Here is a 22,505-nt window from a genome sequence, read left to right on the forward strand (position 1 = left end):
GTGTTACTGAGCATAGAGGTGCATGCCTTTAACTCTAGCACTAGGGAGTTAGACGCAGGCAGATCTATGTGAGTCTGAAGCCAGCCTGGCCTATGTAGTAAGTTCCAGGCCAGCTAGGGGTACATAGTAAGACCCTGTCTTAACAAGTAAACAAATAACAAAACCAAACCCAAATGTTTTCACTAAGGAAGATGGGAGATTTCTCCATTTAGATCTTCTCTTTCTGTCTTTTGTCTTTTTATATAGCTTCAAATACACTATATGATCACCCATAAATATTCAACTAGAAATTTTGTGTAATGGTAACCAACTGCCTGAATAACAGGATCCTCATGTTGCTCTGTTTTATTGGTGGTACTGTTAAATACAGTCTTTGTTATCTGCTCCTAACAAGTACAGTTTACAAGGTTTACTAAAAACATTTAGAATGTTTTTATTCTAGAATAGATATTTTATTCTATAATACATATTTTACAGCAGAGTGGTTGTGAGGATACCATGTAGACCACAGGCCAAAGGCATTTTTCCACCTTTCCTGATAAAGTGAACCGTTCTCCAGGATGGCTGAAGTATTGTAGAAGTGGTCTGTCTACTCATTGAAGTTTTACAGCAAGCTTCTTAATCAAAGATGGCCTATGAACCATCTCTAGCTAACATACATCCTGATTGCCATAATCTTGAGCATTTTCCACCCTCCAACGTCTGCCTGATTATTTATTATTTCACATTCCTATCTTCCCACGAGGCAGAAAATTACCCCTGAAAAATCATCCATTTCATTCAGATTTTCATGTAGTTATTATAATCCTGTATAAAATCTATGATTTTTGAAAGTTTCTAGATGTCATTATAAATCAACTTTCATACTTTTAAAGATGTTTTAAATATTATGTGTATGTATGCATATTTGTGTATGTGTATGTGTGCCACGTGAGTGCAAGTACCCAGAGGCTGCATGAGGGCACTGGATCCCCTGGAGGTGGAGTTGTGAGTCCCCTGATATAGTTCCTGGGAACTGAATTCAGGTCCTCTGCAAGAGCAACAAGCACTCTTACTTAACCCCTGAGTCATCTTGTGAGTCCCAACTTTTATATATTAAAAAAAAATTTATGTGTATGAGTGTATTGCCTGCATGTATGTAAGGGCACCCATGTTGTGCAATGTCTCAGGAGGTCATAAGAAGACAACAGATCCCCTGGAAATGGAGCTATGGATCATTGTTAGTTGCCTGTAGGTTCTGGGAACTGAACCCAATTCCTCTGCAAGAACAGTCAGTGCTCTTAACCACTGAGCCATCTCTTCAGCCCCCCAACTTTTATACTTTTAATGCTGCATGTTTGTGTTTGCTTTCTTTTCTCTGTGAGACTAGTTAGCAATTTGTCTGTTTGGTCTTTGCACAGAACCAGGTCTAAGCCTTAGTTATCAAATGTAGTTTTAAAAGTTGCTACTTTGTCTAGGTGTGGTGACACACACCTTTAATTCCAGCACTTGGGAGGCAGAGGCAGGTGGATCTCTGTAAATTAGAGACCAGTCTGGTCTACACAGTGAGTCCCAAGCCAGCCTGGTCTATGCAGTGAGTTTCAGGTCAGCCTGGTCTACACAGTGAGTCCCAGGCCAACCAGGGCTGCATAATGAGATCCTGTGACAAAACAAACAAGCAGACATTTTAAATTATGTGTACATTTAAATGCTAGGTAGCATGTTAATTTCTCCTTTTGTTTACAAATTCCTAATAGATGGCTTGGGCTTTCATTGCCATTACTACATTTACCAACTCTTCTGGCATGCACTGAAATGACGAGGAAGGCACAAATGGAACTATCTTCTCCTCTCTACTCCCCATGTCAATCTCCTATCCCAAGCTGACCATGAATAACAACAATACCAAATGTCCAACATTTTCTGAATTCTTACATGTTATACATTTTCAGTTCATTGTTTTGTTTTGTTTTCTAATACTATGGTTTGACACAATGACTCTTACTTTATAGACTGGAGAACAAAGGAAGGCAGCTGAGTAACTCATGTGGAGTCTCCAGATCAGGCCATGTGGCCAGCTACACCCTCCCAAAGCTCCTGTGTCCTACTCTGCTCTATGGACCCACTGCACCATGCTGTGCTCCGTGACTTTCTAGTTCTGTCTTCCAAGTCTGCTGTTGTTTTAATGTTGGTCCCTCTGAGATCCATGGATGAAAACCCAATTCCCAATGTTGCTGTATTAGCAGTAGGGCCAGTAAGAGGTAATTAAGTCATGAGGGTGGAGCCCTCATGTGGATTAGTGCCCTTACAGAAATGCTCAAGTTGAAGGAGATCACCTTCTGTACTTTTACCTTGGGCCTCCCAGCCTGCAGGACTGTGAGAAAATTCTTATCTGGTCTCTATAAATTACCCAGACTCAGTATTGTGTTATAGCAACAAATATGGTGAACCCCTTTGGCTTCTAGATCTTCCTAGCACATGAAGCAGAGCCTCACAAATCTAGAGACCTATAACATGTGGCCCTCTCCTGTGCTCCATAAAGACTGTGTATGGTCAAGTGGTTAAGGTCAAAAGTCCCTGGCTCCTGCACTGCCCTGCTTCTCATGAGCTATGCCAGCTCAGGCCAGCTCCTCTCTGAACTTTCCCCTGGGCTCTCCTGAAGATTACCCATGGGCCATGGGAAACACATGGGCCTGCAAATGGCCAAGTAGGAGTCAGCTTAGAGAGTGCAGAATTCAGTGCTCTCTCCAACACCAGAGCCTGATGCAGCCCAGTGAAGAGCTGTCAGAACTGGTGGTGTATGTGTGTGTGCGGGGGTGGGTGTCTTGGGGGACACAGCCCATAGATCACTAGGGCTAACTCACCAATATTCTTCTCAATCTCCAAGACAAAGTACTTCTCTGGATTGCTGCAGCTAAAGGTAATGGACTTTCTTTCTCCAGGTTTGACGAGCAACTCGATCACATGCTGTCTAGCCATGATGATGTAGCAGGAGGGCTTCGAGGGCAAGCCTGGGCTGGCCAGCCTGATGCGCACAGTAATGCCGCTTCCCTGGGGTAGAGCAATCTCAGATGCCTCTGAAAGAAGGAGCAAAAATGACCTGAGCAAGAGGGAAGGTCTGCAGACCTACAGGGGTCCTCTGGAAGTAGTGTCGGGGTGCACCACTGCCCGCCCTTCCCTCCTGGCCTGTGAAGTGGCAGAGCTGACCTTCCCAATGGCAAAGAGCCAGGACCTGATGCCTGGGCAGGGACACTGCCTCTCATTTGGATTGACATTTCTAAAAATTGAAACCACTCTACCACACCCCTGATCTCTTGTGCAGCATGTGTTCAGATACTTATTTATGCAGCATTAATGACAAGCAGAGACACTGCCTGCCCCTTCTTGCTGTGACTGTAGGACAAAGTCTACAGCAGCCATCTGTCTACTGAGACATGCTTATGTGAAAAAAGCTGCTGTTTTCTGGCTCAGATCCTTTACAGCCCGAGAATATACATTTGTCCCACAGGAGACAGAAGGACATTTGCTGAAATTAGAGATAAACATACTGGCTCGACCTGGTGGTATGGGCCTGTAATCTCAGCTACTCAGGAGGCTGAAGCAGAAGGATCACAAGTTCAAAGTTTGTCTGGCAACAAAGTGAGTTCAAGGCCAGCCTGGCAACTTAGTGAGACCCTGTCTAAAATAAATAAGGGGCTGGAGAGATGGCTCAGCAGTTAAGAGCACTGGTTGCTCTTACAGAGGACCCAGGTTTGATTCCTAGCACCCACATGGAGACTAACAACTGTTCCTAACTCCAGTTCCAGGGGAATCTGACACTCTCTTCTGACCTCTATAGGCATTGCACAACACAGATGCACTTACATATGTGCAGGTAATACACTCATACACATAATTTTTTTAAAGTATAAAGTAAGTAAAAAGACAGGAATGTAGCTCAATAGTAGAACACTTGCTTAGCATATATAAGGGTCTGGTCTAGAACACTGGCACTAAACACAAATACATACACACGCATGCACGCACGCATGCGTGCGTGTGATGAACTTGGAACTTAGAGGAAAACAATAATGTCTTGGACTGGGGTCAGCCAAAATACTTCAGCAAGCCCATGAGGTAGTGAGTAGGGCCCTTCCTCAGCAGAGGTGCACCAGCAGTGTACTCTCCCTTCTCAGAGCTTTGCTTGGCTTTATCAATTTCCAAGTGCTCTCAGGTCAGAGGGAAAAGCTCCTCAGTCCCCGGCAGCCACTGTCTTAGGAAAAGGAATTCTGGCATATCTGTTGTTGTTCTGTGTGACTTCAATTAGTCCCCGTGCCATACTGGTTTTTGTTTCATTTTGTTTTTTTTGAGGCAGGGTTTCACTGTGTAACCCTGGCTGGCCTAGAACTTTCTACGTAGACCAAGATGGTCTTGAATTCGAGAGATCTGCCTGCCTCTGCCACCCAAGTGCTGGGATGAAAGGTGTATACAACCATGCCCCCTGGCCCTTTGTTTTTAAAAACAAAATCAGACTCACAATGTAGCCCAGCCTGTCCTGCAACTCATTGCAATCATCCTGCTTCAGCCTTTTGAGAGCTGAGGTTATAGGCATGAACCATACCTGCCTTTTTTGTTCCCTCAAGAACTCTCAGAGAGCTGGGCATGGTGGTGACACTTTTAATATCAGCACTAGGGAGGTAGATCTGTGTGACATTGAGGCTAGCCTGGTCTACATAGTGAGTTCCATGCTAGCTGGGGCTACAGGGAGACCCTATCTCAAAAGAAAAACCCTCAGAGAAATTAAGATTTATTTATTTTTATGTGTGTACCACATGCATGCAGTGCCCACAGAGGCCAGAAGAGGGCGATAGATCCCCTGGAATTACTGGAGGTTGTGAGCCACCATGTAGGTACTGGGAACTCAGTCTGTATCCTGAGAGGGAATTGCTGAGCCATTACTCCAGCCTATTTTTTAAAATATAATGTTTTGAGACAAGGTCTCACACTATGTAACCCAGGCTAGCCTCAAACTCACAGAAATCCCTCCTGCCTCTGCCTCCAAAGTGCTGTGATTAGAAGCATGTATCCAGTCCCATCCATAGGGCTACACACTGAGCAGTACTGTGTTGTCTGATTAGACCCTGAATTATTATCTCTGCCTTGGGTAAGTGACACTTGAGTCCTTCCAGGTTTTGACCACCCAGGCTCTGTGATGTTGGCAGCACTGGCAGTGGCTCTCGTGCTGCAGGCCATGAATGGGCATACTGTGTGCACATGGCTAGGTGGTCACCGTGAGTGAACACTGGGTTGATGTTATCCTCTTCCTATACCTCCTCCCTCACACACTCATCCACCCATTATGTGGATGGATACCCGCCTCTTCCTAAGATATGGACTGTGAATATTTCTACTTATTATTTGCTTTTGACCTCATCCACGATATTTTTCAGGTTAAGAACTTTGCCCTTCTTGGACCTCTGTTGTTTCACTTGGAAAATGAGGGGGCTGGGCTGGAGTAACGCTCACTGCCCGCCAACTCTGAGTCTAGGATCAGCACCTGTAGGAGTGACTCTGCGAGTTCAGTGACATACTATCTCTCACAGGGCCAGGGTACACACGCAGTGGGCTCAAGATCTTGCTTCCAAGAGGTCTTAAGTTTCTGTAGCCCCAGCTGGTCTGGATTTCACTATGTAGACCAGGCTGGCCTTGATCTCACAGAGATCCACCTGCCTCTGACTCCCAAGTGCTGTGATTAAAGGTGTGTGGCCACCACACTTGGTCTTAGGTTTTCGTTTTTGCAGCAAAATTTCTTTCCTTCAACCCCTTTCTAATTCTCTCTCCTCTCTCTCTCTTTCTCTCTTCCCCCCTTGCCTTCTTGAATGTACTCTTTCCACCTCAGGGCTTTGCATACACTCCTTCTTGTGTCGAAAATGCTCCAGTCTCAGCTCAAAGTCCCTGTTGAAGTTTGAATGTGAAATGTCCCCCAAAGATTCATGTGTTTGAACACTTGGTCCCCAGCAGGTGATGCTGTTTTGGAAGGTTGTAGAACCTTTAGGAGATGGAGGGTGTGTGTGTGTGTGTGTGTGTGTGTGTGTGTGTGTGTGTGTGTGTAGAGGAGTGTTTTGCCTGCATTTATTAAAGGCACATATGTGTGGAGGGCGCAGGGGGGAGAGAAGAGGGGATTGTGTGTGTGTGTATAGGAGTGTTTTGCCTGCATCTATTAATGGCACATATGTGTGCAGTGCCCATGGAGGCAAGAAGAGGGCATTGGATTTGATTAGAGGCCCTGGAGCTAGAGTTACAAATGGTTGTTAGCTGCCATATGGGTGCTGGGAACTGAACCCCAGTCCTTTGCAAGAGCAGTTAGTGCTCTTAACCGCTGAGCTATTTCTCCAGTCCCAGGAGGTGGAGTCTTATTGGAGGAAATAGGTCACTAGAGGCAGGTCCCAGTTCCTGTCCACTCTCTGCTTCCTGACTGTGGATGCAAGGTGACCAGCTGCCTCATGCTCCTGCTGCTGTAAACCCTCCCTCAAGATATTTCATGTCAGGTATGTGGTCACAGCAATGAGAAAAGTAACTATAGAGTCCCCTTCACAGAACACCAACCCACCAAAGTGTCCCCCCTGCCCCCCAGCCTCCAACTATCCTGGGCTTTGCTCCTCAGGCTCTAGTCTCTGCCTCAGGGCATCCTGCCATTTGCCCACGGTTCCCTCCTCCCACAGTCAGCATGCAGACTCCCACCGGAGGATGGCAGGAACTTACCCATCTTGCTGAGCAGCAGCTTTGGGACCCACTCAGCATGCAGACTCCCACCGGAGGATGGCAGGAACTTACCCATCTTGCTGAGCAGCAGCTTTGGGACCCACCTGCGCCAGGTGCCCACATAGACCCAGAAAAGCTCAAGCTCCCAATTATGAAAGAACAGTCTCCATGGCCCTGTCACTGCATTTAATTGCTCACAGACATACAACTGTTCCTATACTTCAGTGTGGACTAATAAGTCTTCCCTGGAGGTAATCAGGGGTGACAGTGTTTTGACAGAGAGAGAGAGAGAGAGAGAGAGAGAGAGAGAGAGAGAGAGAATGTTCTCTGAGGTAGAAGTACATTTTCTCAAATGCTTCGTTCTTGAGCAGTGTGACATTTAAACCTTCTGAGACAGACTCAGAAGCCAAGAATTCCTTAAGACATCAGATTAAGAACGAATTTATTTGTACCTAAGCTGTATACCACAACCCTTGTGTTCTGTTTTTGTAGTCATAAAAATATCTTCACATACCGACTGTAAAAGGTTCTTGGAGTACCCTCTCCCTGAAAGCTTGGCCTGCCTCCAACCTGGGCACCCAGTTGGGCTAACTGATTGTCAGGAGCAGAGGCATTGGTTCTGATACCACCAATCCCCTTCACTCTTGTTTCTCCTGGGCTTTTTGTTTTGTTTTAACCCTTTGGCCAAATCATTATTTTTAAATTATCATTGTTAATTAGTACCGTTTTAATTGTTAGATACAAGGCAGATAGATACTTTAATAAACAAAAATCAGAAGTGTTCAAAAGATTGTCTACTGCAGAGTAAACCACAAACACGGCTAAAATATGCCTTAATACTTTGTAATACTTAATACTTTCATCTTTGAAAATGTGTAAACTTTTCAAAACTCTAAACTTGATTCCGAAGACCAAAGCTGAGCTCACTAAAACTTTCCTCTCAGTTGTTTCTGTTTTTAGCCATGTTGGTACCCAGAATAATTTTAGCTATGACAGGTCACTCTATGATTAACAATACCCGAAGAAAAACATATGATGTCTTTTAGAAATCCATGCTTTTTAGAATCAGATAATCATTCAACAAACATTTTCCTAGTTCATAATATATTCTAAGGATCACACTTGGTACAAATGATTTGCTGACAGAAACATCCACAGCTCTCACCCTAAGGAAGCTGATAGCTTAATTAATTGTCATGCTCCAAGCCCCATGGGTACAACACAGGATCTGGTGATCTGTATTGGAAACACTTACTATGGATTACAATGGAAGGCAAGGATTTACTTTCAAAAAAAAGTTTTTTATGTGTCTGAGTATTACACCTGCATGTGTATAAGTGCTCCCATGTCATGCAATACATGAGGAAAACAGAAGAGGGCACTAGAGCCCCTGGAACTGAAGTTATAGATGGTTGTTAGCTGCCATGTGGATGCTGGGATTCGAACCCAGGTCTTCTGTAAGAACAGTCAGTTCTCTTAACTGCTGAGCCATCTCTCCATCCCTCAATTTTATTATTATTATTATTATTATTATTATTATTATCATCATCCTATGTAGAGATCCAACTACCCCATCTAACTAGTGAATACAGTGGTCCTTCCTTCATGAAGCATGGAGCTACCACCGCTAACATATTCTACTTTGGGTCTAAACAACCTACATCTTCATGCAAATTCATATACAAACAAGGCCAATGAAAATAAGGTTCAAATGGTTTGCTCTTGTACATCCAACATCTCACCATGCTTCTCTGCTAAGACCTGATTGACACCACTGTGTGTTCTACTCCCAGCCACATCCCACTGTACATGTTTCACCACCAGTCGTTGTTTGTGTCCCTGTTACAATTTGAATATGTGGCTTGGTCCCTGACTGGTACTATTTCAGAAAGTTCTGGAAACTTGAAAGTAGGACCTAGCTGAAGGAAGTAGGTCACTGGGGGCAGGTCCTTGGGAGTACCTTGTCCCTGGCCTCTTCCTGGCCTGTATCTGTATCTGCTTCCTGTCTACCATGGGGTGAAGAGGCTCCTCCCCCACATGCTTCTGTCCACTGTGATATTCTGCATGGGACCAAGCAACCATGAACTGAGCCCTCTCAAACTGTGGAGCTAAATAAATCTTTCCTCCCTTGATATGTTTTCTCTGGCATTTTGATCATTGAAAGACAACCAATACATCATCTTTGTGACCCAGACCAGGGGCTTAGATACAACTGGTCCCTACTTGCCTTCAAGAGTCCAGAGGAAACACTAAGCTAATAATACGTTCAGCACAGTTGATCCCTGCTCATGTCTGCAGCAGGAAGAGGGGGTTTATATCACAAGCTGTTTCCCCGGGTCTACAACCAAGAGGCCTCACTCAAGGCTACCAAGTGCAACTGCCCATCCCCCTTCTGAATGAAAATCAGCAGGAGAGGCAGAACAGGAGTGAGAAGGTAAGGATTCCAGCTGCTCCACCTCCAAAGCCATCACTTCACTGTAATGAAGGATCATGGAAACCACATTGCTTTCGAAAAAGAACTCATCAGCTCACTCAATCACAGATGCTTGGACTTTGAGGGCCTTTTGCTTGCATGGCTTTTCCCTGTACCCACTCAAACATTCATCCCCTTGAAATTGGAAAAACCAACACTTGGGAATAAAACCCCAGCCTTCCTCACTGCTTCTGGTTGGGCCTGGCACATCAGAGCCCTCTGCATCATCTCCCCAGGAGTTTTTATATCTTATTAGTTGAATAGCTTAGAAGGTTTAGGACCCCAATCCAGAGAAACTCAGACAACTCTCCCAATTCTGGTGTGATTTTGAGGTCTTCTGGGTTGAAGGAAATCTAAGCCCTTCTTGGGAGCAGTGTCGAAGGCCCAGGTGTGAGGCCCTGGGGAAAGCTTCTGAGGCTCCGGCCAGGCTCCTGAGTCACAGCTCTCTGTTCAGCTCCCCACCACCCTACCTGTCCTTGTTAGGACACCTTTGCTCATTCCTCCTTGCCAGTGCTTGTCCAGCGGGAATTTCCAATGCTTTTAATCATCATTCATTATTCACCAGATACTTCCAAAATGCCCCTTTCTGTTTCTTCTCTCCACTGTTCTATTTCTTTGCAATTCTCTATGATAGCATGGGAAACAAATACCAAGAAAGTGATTTAAACACTAGGGAAGAACTCATTTCCTCCCAGACTTGTCAAACAGTTTCAAAGACTGACAAACACAGTTTAAACATTTTTAGATGTGTCAGAACCAGTTGTCTCCAGGCTGTGTGTAGTTTCCCATGGGGCTCGGTACCCATTTACTTTCTGTGTCCAAAGCAGCATCCAGCCAGGAACAGAGTTAAGTCTGAGCACCCTTGGGCAAGGTGCCCCAGAAGGAGCACCCAGGATGCCAAGGGAGAGAGACACAAGAGTGCATGTGAGAGTCAGCATGGCTGATCAGTCAGGGCTTGTGTGGGAGTCCAAGTTCAAAGCAAGCAATGGAGAGGAATATGATGATGATGACCATGATAGTCAAACGGTTCTGTCCCTCTTAGACGGTGTCACATTGTGGACCAACCTCCTCACTCATTGGGTTCTCCAGCCTGTGTTTCCTGCTTTGTGCATCAGACCCAAGTTTCTTGGGTTGAGTACCAGGCAAATGAGTGGTTTGCTTCAAGGGCTGGGTTTGCAAAATGCACCTCATTACTGGGGATGCTCACCCAGAGGATGGGATGCCCACACTAAGAGAGCCAGGGGAGTAACCCCAAAAGAATACTCTCATCATTTCAGTGACTTTTCCCACCTTCATTCCCCACAGAGAGCAACAATTTGATGTGACCTTGACCATCTGCCTGCTCACCAGACTCTATGAGACTCAGCAACCTGAGGGCACCAAGCAAGATTAATGTGCCATCAGGGAGAGCTTCATAGAAGAGTCACGACCTCTGATGCTCTCAGGAAGCAATCAGGAGATAGTAAAGTTGGTGTCAGGAAGGACAGATGGAAGTGCCCACTGGTGCAGACACAGAGGAGTGAGGATTGGGGCTTCTTTGTTGTTGCCCATGGAAGCAGAGGAGGTGGGAGACAAGAGTGTGGAGTTGGCTATGGAGTTTGGGCTTCACGCATCAGTACCAGCTTGTCTCCACAGCTGTGTGTTGAGGTTACAAAGTGCAGATTTAGAAATGGGTTGTTTAGGGTTGATTCCTAGCTCTGCTGTTTGCCAGCTGTGTCTGCTCGGGCAAACTGCTTAATTTCTCTATAAACAGGGATAAAAATGGAATTCTTGTGAGGCCTGAATCAGTGAAACACTCATAAAGCACTTGGGATGGTTCAGGGAGTTGATCAATAGTCACTGCTATTATTGTAGATAATATTAACTATACAACCTTCCACTGCCAGTGCTAGTGAGGGTGCCAGGGAACAGTGCTCAGGACAGTCTATCAACACCAGCCTGTAGGAGCCTAGAGCCCACAGTCCTGGCTGGTGGGACCGGGCCTGGGTGAGGCCAGATCAGCAACTTCAGGGCAAACTCCTAGCATACTGTCACTCTGAGGCTGTGCAAGTGGGAACAAAACCTTACATTCTGCCAGCCTCACCTGGGCCTAGCCCTACCCTGCCCTGCCCTGCTCACTGGCTGTGAAGGTCCTCCCATAATGTTGACTCATGTGACTTTAGTATTCCCAGAGACTCTGAGACATGACCTCACTTCCCCAAGTGTGTTGAGCTCTGGAGGCAGCTGGACAGCCCTACCTACCCACCCCACTTAGGGACCACACTGAGCTGCCTCATGTAAGCTGTCAAGTTACCCAGCAGAGTCAGGAGGCTGCTGCCATTCTTAACAAGTGAATGAATGATACCAAGGGGCTAGGTTCACGGTCAGCACAACCCATTCCAACAAGGTCTGTCCTGAGAGGTGATGGCAGACTGTCATATCACCAAACTCAGAGTGTTAATAATCCCTCAAGTGGAAGTGTAAATTCCACCCTCAACAGGACTACAGATCTGCCACCTGGAAAGAGTTAATTTCCACATTCACACAAGGATGAACTGCAGCCCATTTGCCATTTCAGAGACTGAGGGGGTCTCCCTAGGACCGGAGGCCCAGGCCGGCCTCAATGACAACTGACACTTAAGGAACACTTAGTAAGAGGCAGGCACCATGCTCACATGTAAATGTCTATAAATTCCTCATACCTACCCCTGAAGCCGGCTTTCATACAGGTCTCCAGCCTACAGATGAAGCCTATGGCTCAGGCTGTCTGAGGAAGTCACCCAGGCCATCTACAATTAAGAGGCAGGGCCAGGTTAGCACCAGAGCAGTGTGATGCTGGAGCCCAGGGTGTGTCGCTAGAGCCCAAGGCATACTTGCAGATCCAATCCCGCCCTGGGAATTCCAAGCACTGCTAGAAACTTTCTGGAAAATGTTTTTGTTCTCAGGGTAAATCAAGGCAGAATGAAGTCTGTCTCAGCTGCTGGCTCTCCAGGGCCCTTCCACAATACCAAAGGGGAAGGGATTTTTGTCTAAAATGGCCCAGTCGGCACATGGTGTGAATGAGAATTCTTCAGATGCTGAGGACTTCATAGCCTACAGAGGTCTGTCTGGGGTGGCTGGTGTAGAAGGTTAATGTGACTGAGTTGGCAGGAAAAGACAGCCATAATTCTAGAAAAAGCAGCAGATATGAACTGCAATGCTGGGTTCTGGCATAAAAGCACCTCATAGAAGCTCAGGCACGCAAGGCTCACTTCTCCAGACTGCAAGACTCATGGACAAAACCAAGGATAGATCAAGTATAAAATTCCCTTAGTCCCCACCTAACAGCTCCAGATATGAATTTCCCACCCCAGTTTTTAGACAGGGTCTTACTGTAGCCTAGGCTGGCCTTGAACTCATGAACCTCCTGCTTCAGTCTCCCCAGTGGGATCACAGGTATGCGCCACCAGGCTCTGTTCTTCTTTCCTCTTTATCTGACAGAAGGGCCTCTGGCGTGGCTGGGCAATAAATGCTTCTTTCTAGACTAAAGACCCTACCTGCCCTGGTTATCTGGACCATGAAACCCCTCACTGGGTGGTGACCACAGAGGACCTGACAAGCCATGCCAATCACCCTTCCCCCACCCTTCCCCTCCCACCTTATTCCCAGGGCCAGCATGGGGAAAGCAGGGCAAGCTTATGCTCCTGGATGTGAACTGCTAGCTGCCTTCCCAGCAGCCCCAGGAAGAATCTGGAGAGAGGGGTGGCAGTTGGTCCAGTTGAGGAAATGGTTTTGGGTTACTGTAGGAGGACTTGGAGAAAGGTGTAGATGGCAGGGCAGGTGACCATCCCAGTCAGTGTCCATGCCCCAAGAGCGGTTGAATGTCCCAAGTGGCACTGGTGTGCGGAGGGAGCAACAGAGGGCTTGCAGCCTCCCCTGATCTCCAGAGAAGAGGGGAGCATTTTAAACCTACACACTTGCTAGGTGCTAAGCAACGCATGTACCTCTAGCAGGAAGTGCTCATCTTAACACAATTTTAAAATGTCCTTTCCTTTTGTTGCAGAAAAAAGTTTTGGAGAAAACTAACATGCCCAGGGATGTTTCTGTCCAGTAACTTTACCACACAAGTTGAGATATTCAAAAGTGTTTCTGTCCACCATCTTAAAGAGTAGTTCGCGACATTGAGCTAAGCAGACCCAATAATGTGCCCACCATCTTTCCTTTCTGAATTATGACTTTAAACTGAGCATGATCAGAAATGGACTCCTTAATAGAGCATGTTCAGGAGTATGCCTACCGCTAAATGAGTATGTATGGCTCCCCAAATAAAATGCCTCACCCTCTGTTCAAGAGGGGCACTGCCTTGAAAATAATTCTGTGGTCTACTTACTTGATGCAGGTAATAATCTTTTTCCATTTCTTTATTTCTAGGCAATGCTGTTCAGTGCTTGTTTTTGGCTTTGCCACCAAAACTGATCACATTGGTTACACACTGAATGCTGCTGTATGTGATCTGTGAATGCTCAAGGACAGGACATAGAGCAGTACAGACAAAGACTCTGGGACACAGGACTGCCTGGAAGGCCAAAGAGGGAGGAGGCCAAAGAGGAGGACAAGGCATAGTGGAAGCAGGAAGCCCAAGACAACCTGAAGCAAAGATGATAAAGGGGCTGGAGAGATGGCTCAGAGGTTAAGAGAGCTCTTGCAGAGGACCCAGGTTCAGTTCCCAGCATCCACATGGAGGCTAACAACCATCTGTAACTCTATTTCCAGGGGCTCTGACACCCTCCTCTGGCTTCTGTGGGCATTGTACAAGCTAGGTACACTTGCATAAATGCAAGCAAAATACTCATACACATAAAATTAAAAAAAATAATATAAAGGCTGGCTCTGACCATGTCACTCAGTCATTTTGCTACAACCTGCTGTCTAGGCCAGGGGCTGACATACACTGATGAATAAAGTAGGGCCAATGTTTCACAGGCTAAGCTGGGCCTAGTGGGGCAGGCCTTAAATCCCAGCACTCCAAGGCTGAGGCAGGTGGAGCTCTGTGAAATCAAGGTCAGCTGGGTCTACATGTCTACCTAGTGAGTTCCAGGCCAGCCTGGGCAGCAGGGAAACCCTGTCTCCAAAAAGACCAAAAAAAAAAAAAAAAAAAAAAAAGCCTCAGGGCTTCAGGGATATCAAGATCCCACTTTCTCAGCCAAGATACTAGGGTTCTTTCCCATCCTCTCCAAACACAGACCCACAGATCTCTTTAAAAGAGCCTACTATTTCTTTCCATACCTTTAGAACAATGATAGAAGACAGCAGGATAAAGCTCCCACAGTGATGTTAAGATTGCCTGCGTGCTCCTTACTCAATTCAACTGACTGAGATGGCTGATCAAAGTGAGACTGCTGCAGGCATCTATTTAGTCCCCTCTTCATCCCCTTAGCAAAGAAAACGGTATTCAATGATGCAAGTTATTTACCTTCCAAAGTTACTGAACCATCTTCCAAAAGCAGCAGCATTAGTGACCGGCTGTCTTTTGGACTTGTGATTTAACTCATGTCCCAAAGTGGTGACAGACTTGTGTGGAACCTGTCACTTCTGCAGTTTTCCCTTATATAGCCAAAAACACAGGCCATGTACCATGGTGATGCATGTACCACAATGAGGCTGGGCCAGCATTTGACAAATAGACATGATGTGGTCTTAATAAGGCTCCCTTGCCAAGCTGGGCATGGTGGCATACGCCTTTGATCCCAGCATTTGGGAAGTGAAGGCAGGCAGATCTCTGTGAGTTCGAGGCCAGCTTCATCTATATAACAAGTTCTAGCCAATGAAACCTTGTCTCACAAAAAGACTCCCTTGCTCACCCAAGACACAGACATCATAATAACTCCCAATGGAATCAAACCACATTGGGTAGAGAAAAGATTTCAAAGAGGACAACTGAGGTCAGAAAGCTGCATAGTAACAGACCAGGAGCACAGGAACTATAGAACACAGGGCTAAACAACAGGTGGCTTAGCTTCTGACCACTGTAAATAATTCATGACGACACGGGACTGCTTTACGTCACCCTAACATTCCATGAAACATTAAAAAGATTCCTTCCGTCACACCTTGAAGTGTGGGTCATGAAAGCCACAGAGGGGCACAGGGTCAGCAGGAAGCAGCAGAAGCTGGCTCAAACAACATCCAGGGACGGTGGCTTGAGGCGCCCCTTCTGTACCCCCTAAGTGTTTAGGTGACTAGGTTTCCTGCCCCTCTCCTTGCCTTTCTTTCTTCCTCTCTCTCCTTCTCCTTTTTTCCTTCGTTTTCTTGAGACAGGGTCTTGCCATCAGCTTAGGTTGACCATGAACATGGTCATTTGATATGTGCTTGGGCTTTGGGCCACCCACCACACCTGGCAGAAGGTATCTTTTTAAATATCAAACAACTCTGTGGGATTACCAGTGATCTATCTTTGCTGTACTTATCACACCAAACAGAGTCACAAACGCAAATATAAAAGGCAAAACAGGGAAGAGGTATATATGTTATATATAAATATTTACTGTGTATATGTGGTGTATATGTGGGGGGTGTGTGCATATGCAACAGTGAGTCTGTGGAGGTCAGAGGACAACTTCAATGAGTCAGTTCTTTCCTTCCACCTTTATGTGGGTCCTGAGGATTGAACTCAGGTCACCAAGTTTGTGCACTAAGCACTTTACCCACTCAGCCATCTTGCTGTCCCTAAAGACGTATATTTGTTGAACAGAGGTTGCATCCTCTACCAGATAATTTGCAATTCTATTTTTTGCCCAAAACACATCAAATGGTTCCCAATCCCCAGTTTACAGTCACTGGTTCTATATTTGAATTCTGTTTGGGTGCTGAGCTCTGGAAGGACAGGAGACAAGAGTGCACAGAGATCTCTAAACTGTAGAAGAAATGGAATTCTTACCAAATGGCCTGAGGCTGGGCTAGATTACGTTCAGGACATTCCAGACAAGATCAAACTCACTGGGCTTGCTCAGTGCTAGGCCCTAAAGCAGATAGGGGAAAAGGAAACCAAACCAAACCAAAATAAAAGGCATCTCACTGTTCTTTAGAAACAATCACTCCAAGGGGGTGAAAACAGGTTTGACCTCCCATCTCTCAATTCCCAGTGATTTAACACTTAGCCTTTCTACAAACCCAAATTCTTTTGTTTGTTTGCTTTTAGGGGAGAGGGGGTAGCTTTTAGGCTACACAAGTTCTCACTATGTAGCCTTGGCCAGCCTGGGACTCATGTAAACCGGGTTGATCTCAAAGTCACAGAGATCCATTTGCCTCCTGAGTACTGGGATTAAAGGCATGTGCCACCATAGCTGGCTGTTTGCTCAGTTTTTGAGACAGGGTTTCACTATGCTGCCCAGGCTGTCTTTGAACTCTACATCCTCTGTCTCCAGAGATCTGGATTCACAGGCTTGCACCACCACACGGGGATCTACAACCAAGATCTTGCAGAAAGCAACTTCAGACTTTTTTGAAGATAGGACTGTACTTGAGAAATTCATTTTAATGCAACAAAACCATTGATTGTTGTACTTACACTTGGCTTTGGAAATTTTTTTTTTTTAATTTAAAAATATTTTAGGGGCTAGAGAGATGGCTTAGTGGTTAAGAGCATTGACTGATCTTGCAGAGGACCCAGATTTGACTCCCCAACAGCCACATGGTAGCTAACAACCATCTATAACTCCAGTTCCAGGGGAATCTGACACCCTCTTCTGACCTCCCTGGGTACTGTATGACACGAGTGCACTAGTAAATAAAATATTTTAAAAATTTTAACTGGATGTGGTGCCTCACACTCATAAACTCAGTACTTGGAAGGTGGAGGCAGGAGGACCAGGAGTTCAAGGCTAGTCTTCACTACATAGCAAACTTGATACCCACTTGGGCTACATGAAATGCTATCTCAAAAAACATTTTAAGATTTATTTTATTATTTAGTTTTATGTATGTGTGCATTTATGACTGCCATGTGTGTGCAGGTGGCCAAGGAAGTCAGAAGAGGGTGTCAGATCCCCTGGAGCAACAGTTACAGGTGGTTGTTAGCTGCCCAGGGTGGTTGCTGGGAATTGAACTGGGGTCTTCTGCAGAGCAGCTAGAGCTCCTAACTGCCAAACCAGTTCCCTAGCAGCACCGCCCAATTGTTTTTTAAAGGCAAAGCTGTGATTATAGAAGACAGATCAGTGGTTGCTGGAGCTGAAGGGGTGGGAACTGATTGCAAAGGGGTTTTTCTGGGGAGACCCAGAGCACTGCACCAGAGATGGTGAATTCTATGGTCTTATAACTCAGTAGAGTTAAAAAAAAAAATTCACCTTTTACATTTAGATAAAGCATGAAGCATAAGTGAGAGGACTTGACCAGCAAAACATCTTTCTCTTGCCCTTACACATGGCTCTGTTCCCAGAGGCAACCACCATGGTCAGTTGTTTGACGTGTTCTTCCAGAGCTAATCTGTGACTGTGTAAGTGTATGCCTTTACCACCTCTGTATTTTACATTGCTAGGGGGTTGCATGTCAAAGCCGCTGTTGTGAACTTTGTTTCCTGCTCCACATCGCATCCTGAGCATCACTCCAGAATTTACCCAGTGCCACTTCTTTTCTTTCAAAGGCTGCTGCCTGGCACTGCATTGGAAGTAGCAGCGTCTATCTACTTGCCTTCTAAGGAGGGACTTTCAGCTGTCTCTAGTGTCCAGCTATGAGGAGATGCTCATTTAGAGTCTCCAGTGGGATACACTTCCCCCAGTGTCCTAAGTTCTGTGCCAGAACTTGGGCTGTTGTCCTCACAGAGCACAGGTCTGGAAGCCAGAAGACCTTATTTCAAGACTCAGTTGTGAGGGGTCAGAAATATAGGTAGGTCGATAGAGTGCTTGCCTAGCACACATGAAGCTTAGGGTTCAATCCCCAGTCCTGCATAAATCAGACGTGATGGCACACACCTGGAATCCTAGCATGGGCGACAGAAGCAGGGAGCATCAGAAGTTCAAGGTCATCGTCAGCTACATAATTTGAGGCCAACCTGAATTATAAGAGACTGTGCCTAAAAAACAAAAACAAAGCAAAAGAAACAACAAAACCCCTCAGCTTCTACTAGGCATGCATCAAAAGACCTAAAGGATGGAACCCAGGTCCTCATACATGCTAGCCAAGTGACTCTGCCACTGAGCTATGTCCCTAGTTTCTGTGGTGGGCTTCTGCAAGTTGGTCCAAGCACTGTTTACATCCTGACACAGGTCTTCTTGTTCTGACAAGATAAAAGCTTGCCCCTGAGATTTAACCCAAGGCTGACTTGCCTGATAACATTGTCAGCAATTTACAGGCCTGTTCAGGACTAATACCTCATCTCTCAGCAGGGATTAAAGGCCTGGGCCTGCCAGCCTGGGCCCCAAAGGGCAGCCAGCTCTGGTTTCACTCACAGGCATGCTCCGCCCAGCCTGTGTCTATGGTCACAAGGAACGCTGCAGTCCTTGGAGGGAGGCCTGCCGGGGTGTTCCAACCGAGTGTGCTGATCAAGTTATCTAGAACCCGCCAGGTCAGTTCTTTGGCTAACAGGAAATTCATGTATGAGTAGGTGTGCACTTGCAAACAGTGTTTAAGAACTTGCTCTAAGTGTCATGGAAAACAGTTTGGAGCTTCTGATCTAGCTAGCAGTTCTACTTCTAGGAATTTCCCCCCTTGGAGCCCTTATCTGTGCCCAGAGTGAGCCCAGGTAGGACGGTGGGTGAAGCTCCAAGCATGTGGCAGCGAATCTCCCAAGGTGAACTGGTCATACAGACACCATGGCCTAACTGTCTTAATGATCAGAACTCTTACAGTTCTGAGTAATGGAGGGATCAGCTTGGCCCGAAGGGGCTGTGTGAGTTACACACACCCTCCCACACCCTCTCGCTGGCCAAGTGTTGCTACTTCTATTTTGTACCTCAGGTCAGTCTTAGGTAACCTGCCTAGCTGACCTAGTTAATAAGCATTGGTGTCAGGACTCAAACCCAGTGTTGCTCAATTGCACAGCTGAAACTTTCTGTATGGGAGGGAAGAGGAAGGCTCAAGAGACCCAGGAAACTTATCAAGTTCTGGAAGTTCTGAAAGTCACAAGATTCAGAGGCACCCTCCTAAGGTTATATAAACAGTAAACAATGCTCTGAGGGAGTGAGAAATGAGACTCTTCTGTGGAGCTGCCTGCAAGTTGTGCATAGGGGCCTGAGATGCAGCTTTTGTGAGTCATCCCCCATGTTGGGGTAGGCTTTTCAGTGTCGCTGACCTTGAGTCACCCATGCTCCTGTAAGTAACCCCAGTAAATTCTGTTTACTAAGCTAGACTTGGGTAGAATCATTTTTCTGACCTGTTGTAGGTTCCCTACCTGGGGTTGATAAGGAAAAGTTATATTCTTTTTTTTTTTTTTGGTCTTTTTGCGACAGGGTCTCCTTGTAATCCCAGCTGGCTGGAACTCGATATGTAGACCAGGCTGGCCTTGAACTCACAGAGATCCGCCTGCCTCTGCCTCCCAAGTGCTGGGACTACAGGTGTGCACCGCCACGCCCGGCCTGGAAAAAGTTATACTCTTATAACTTACTGTATTCTTATATAATGTCTGTGTATGCTTAGGTGAAACTTCAAATATGAAGTTTCTTTTGTTTTTCTTACTGGGTAGATACCTCGAAATGTAACCCTGGGATGCTCAGAGATGTTTTATTGCTCTGTGATGCTTTCCACTCACTATGCCTGACTATTGATAAAGGTGTAAAACTACAAGACTAGAACGTTCACCAAATGGTTTAATGAGGCACCTGGTCCAATTAGTCCAAGAAAAGTATAGATCAAATATGTCAGAAATCTGAACTTCTGCCGATTATATATGCTTTTGTGAACTGTACTGACCATTTGACTGGGTCCTCACCCAATTAGCCTGGTTTAGCTATAGATTAAAAGGCAGCTGATGTTCTGACCTTCTATGCCTTGGATATCTACTTTGTTGGCTATGGTGGCCAAAGGAATTTCCTGAGATAACATGACCCATCATAAAAAACAAAAACAAAACCTATAGGGCCCAGGTGCTAGTCAGAAAATGAACTATATAATCCTCGTCTGTACTTCAGTTTGGGCCCCAGAGAATCTAAAATCCATTATTGCTTCTAGGACCCCCACGTATGAGTAAGGAGCAAACCAGGTTTCCCACCCTTTCCAGGGTGAATGCTTGGTCTCTGCTGTTTGAAGAATTTTTTCATAATAGGGTGAAGAGATGCCAGTCCACATCTCCGTAGGAAAATTCCCCAAACACAAACTCCAAAGCCTGGGTGCTGAGCAGAATGGCTTCCCAAAATAGAAAGGTAAGCTCGAGACCAGCAAGGACTCTGCCTCCGTCCGTTTGCTTTCTTTGATTCCTCTCTCCAGTTTCTAGCTCAGAATCTGAGCCCTGTGGGAGGCACTATCCAAAGATATAGGAATATAGCAAGGATATGTATCCCTGGCGATGCTGAGCTAGGCCTGTCAGCTGAACAGCATAGCAGAAGTCCTCTTCCTAAGACAGAGTCCCCATGTCTTCCTAAGACAGAGCAGACTTCCAGCATGCACACCTATGGGCTCCTGAAGTACAGATTCCCACCCCGCATGTTGAGTCACTCTGCCTAGGAGTCAGGGTCTGCCTGGCTCCATGTGCCTCCAGTCCTTCCAATGCAGGGTCTCCATCTTCCCACCCATGTATCGCATGGTGGCTTGGGGCCGAATGTCTAAGTTATTCTGGGGTCATATGTTTTCAGGAAAACATTGTGGTTGCAATAGGCCAATGGTCCTAACTCTAGATCAGTAACATATCAGGGTCTGTTTGGATGAATGCAACTTGTGCCTAGACCTAGCCTACCCCTGGCTGAGGCCCCAGCCAGACCACAGTGTGCCAAGAACTGCAGAGGCCTTCTTATAGTCACAGGGTTCTGTGATATGGCAGATGGCCAAGCAGAGGGCAGACTCAAAAGAAAGACAGCAGCACAACCTCAATTCCATACCACCTTTGGACTCAGGACCTTGGTGAAACTCTTATTCGTAGAGCCTGTCCTTCCTTGTTGTATAAGGTGAAGGCTGCCAATTGCCACCTTGGATGGTTTTTCAGAAATGGCAGATTTCACCCACAACTAATTGATCTTGTCATTGAAGGAACCAGCATTTGCTCTTTATCTAAAAACTTTTAAGAGTATATGCCAGCTGTGCTCATGAAATTGATTTAGTTTCCTTTTCCAAGACATCCTCAAGTTCACACTCCAGATGGGCTTCACTGCCCTTCTGTCTAGCAGGAGGTGTGGCTACAGGTGAGGAGATTCCGACCCCCCACAATGAGACTGACAAGACTTTCGGTAGTCCCTTGGCTTGGTCTCCACCCAGGACAGAACTGAAACATGCATATTATTTAGGTGTAATAACTGAAGAAATGAATTTTAATTTCATAAGAGTTTGTTAAGTGTATATCTACAAGCAAATTCTGATTTTCCAACATATTCTACCACTAATTAAACATTGCTGAATAGGCAAAGAAACAAACAAAAAACCCAATTGAGCTGGATATTATGTAGCAATATGGTTAAAATGAGGGGACCATACAGGATAATACAAAATTCTTGTTTGTACAATCTAAACAGTCTTCACCCTGGTGACACTGCCAAGCCACACACGAAGCTAGAGGCTTGGGGTTTAGCTGCTTTCTTTCAATCTTTCTTCCCGTGAGATATGACAATGTGCTTACACCCACATCTACTCCTCCTGGACACAGAATGGGACCAGAAGAGATTGTGGGTATACCATACACAGTGTCTCTCCTCTGTGTGTGTGTGTGTGTGTGTGTGTGTGTGTGTGTGTGTGTATAAAAGGTTGGAAGACTGAGGCCCAGAGAAGTTAGGCAACTTTCCCCATTCTGTCTCTGCAAGATGGGAGGTTGGCAGGTTCTGACTCCTGGTCTACTGCTGTTACTTCTGTCCCACAGCCATACTGGACACTCTGCCTCCCTTCCAGCTGCATGGGCCGGGCACTTTCAGCCAATGAGCAGCTTTCATTTCTGGTCCTGGAAATCTCCTGTGCTGGAGTCCTGTGTTGGCTCCCTTCTAGCTTCGTGATGCAGATGAACATGGAAGCCACGTGCTGGAGGCGGCAGAGCCAGAAGAAAGTAGCACAAGCCCTGTGCCTGCGTGGAAGAGCATCTGTTCTGTATCTTCTGTGAGCACGAAATAAATATTTGTGGCTGGGGAGATAGTTTAGTTGGTAAAGTGTGCGCCTTGCAAGCATGAAGACCCTAGTTTGATTCCCCAGAACTCACATTAAAAAAAAAAAAAAAAAAAAAAAAGGGCCG

At 45.9% G+C, this 22,505-nt stretch overlaps 1 protein-coding gene and 1 long non-coding RNA gene across 2 annotated transcripts in view; one reads left to right on the forward strand and one right to left on the reverse strand.

The window, feature by feature from the left end:
• Cdcp1 (CUB domain containing protein 1) overlaps window positions 1-6,796 on the reverse strand; it is a 31,192-nt gene extending 24,396 nt beyond the window's left edge. Inside the window, exons 1-2 of the mRNA XM_008849516.3 lie at window positions 6,721-6,796; window positions 2,844-3,056 (exon numbers count right to left, since the gene is read on the reverse strand). Coding sequence (XP_008847738.1) covers window positions 2,844-3,056; window positions 6,721-6,796 — 289 coding nt within the window. The remainder of the gene's footprint in view (window positions 1-2,843; window positions 3,057-6,720) is intronic.
• Window positions 6,797-18,631: 11,835 nt separating this feature from the next.
• Window positions 18,632-22,397, forward strand: LOC108491629. Its single transcript, XR_001872832.2, has 3 exons — window positions 18,632-18,710; window positions 20,406-20,502; window positions 22,143-22,397. It is a non-coding gene; the product is annotated as an uncharacterized LOC108491629 (long non-coding RNA).
• Window positions 22,398-22,505: the final 108 nt, after the last annotated feature.

Source organism: Nannospalax galili, unplaced genomic scaffold (genome assembly GCF_000622305.1).
Source record: "Nannospalax galili isolate Female #2095 unplaced genomic scaffold, S.galili_v1.0 scaffold443, whole genome shotgun sequence".
Taxonomy (NCBI): domain Eukaryota; kingdom Metazoa; phylum Chordata; class Mammalia; order Rodentia; family Spalacidae; genus Nannospalax; species Nannospalax galili.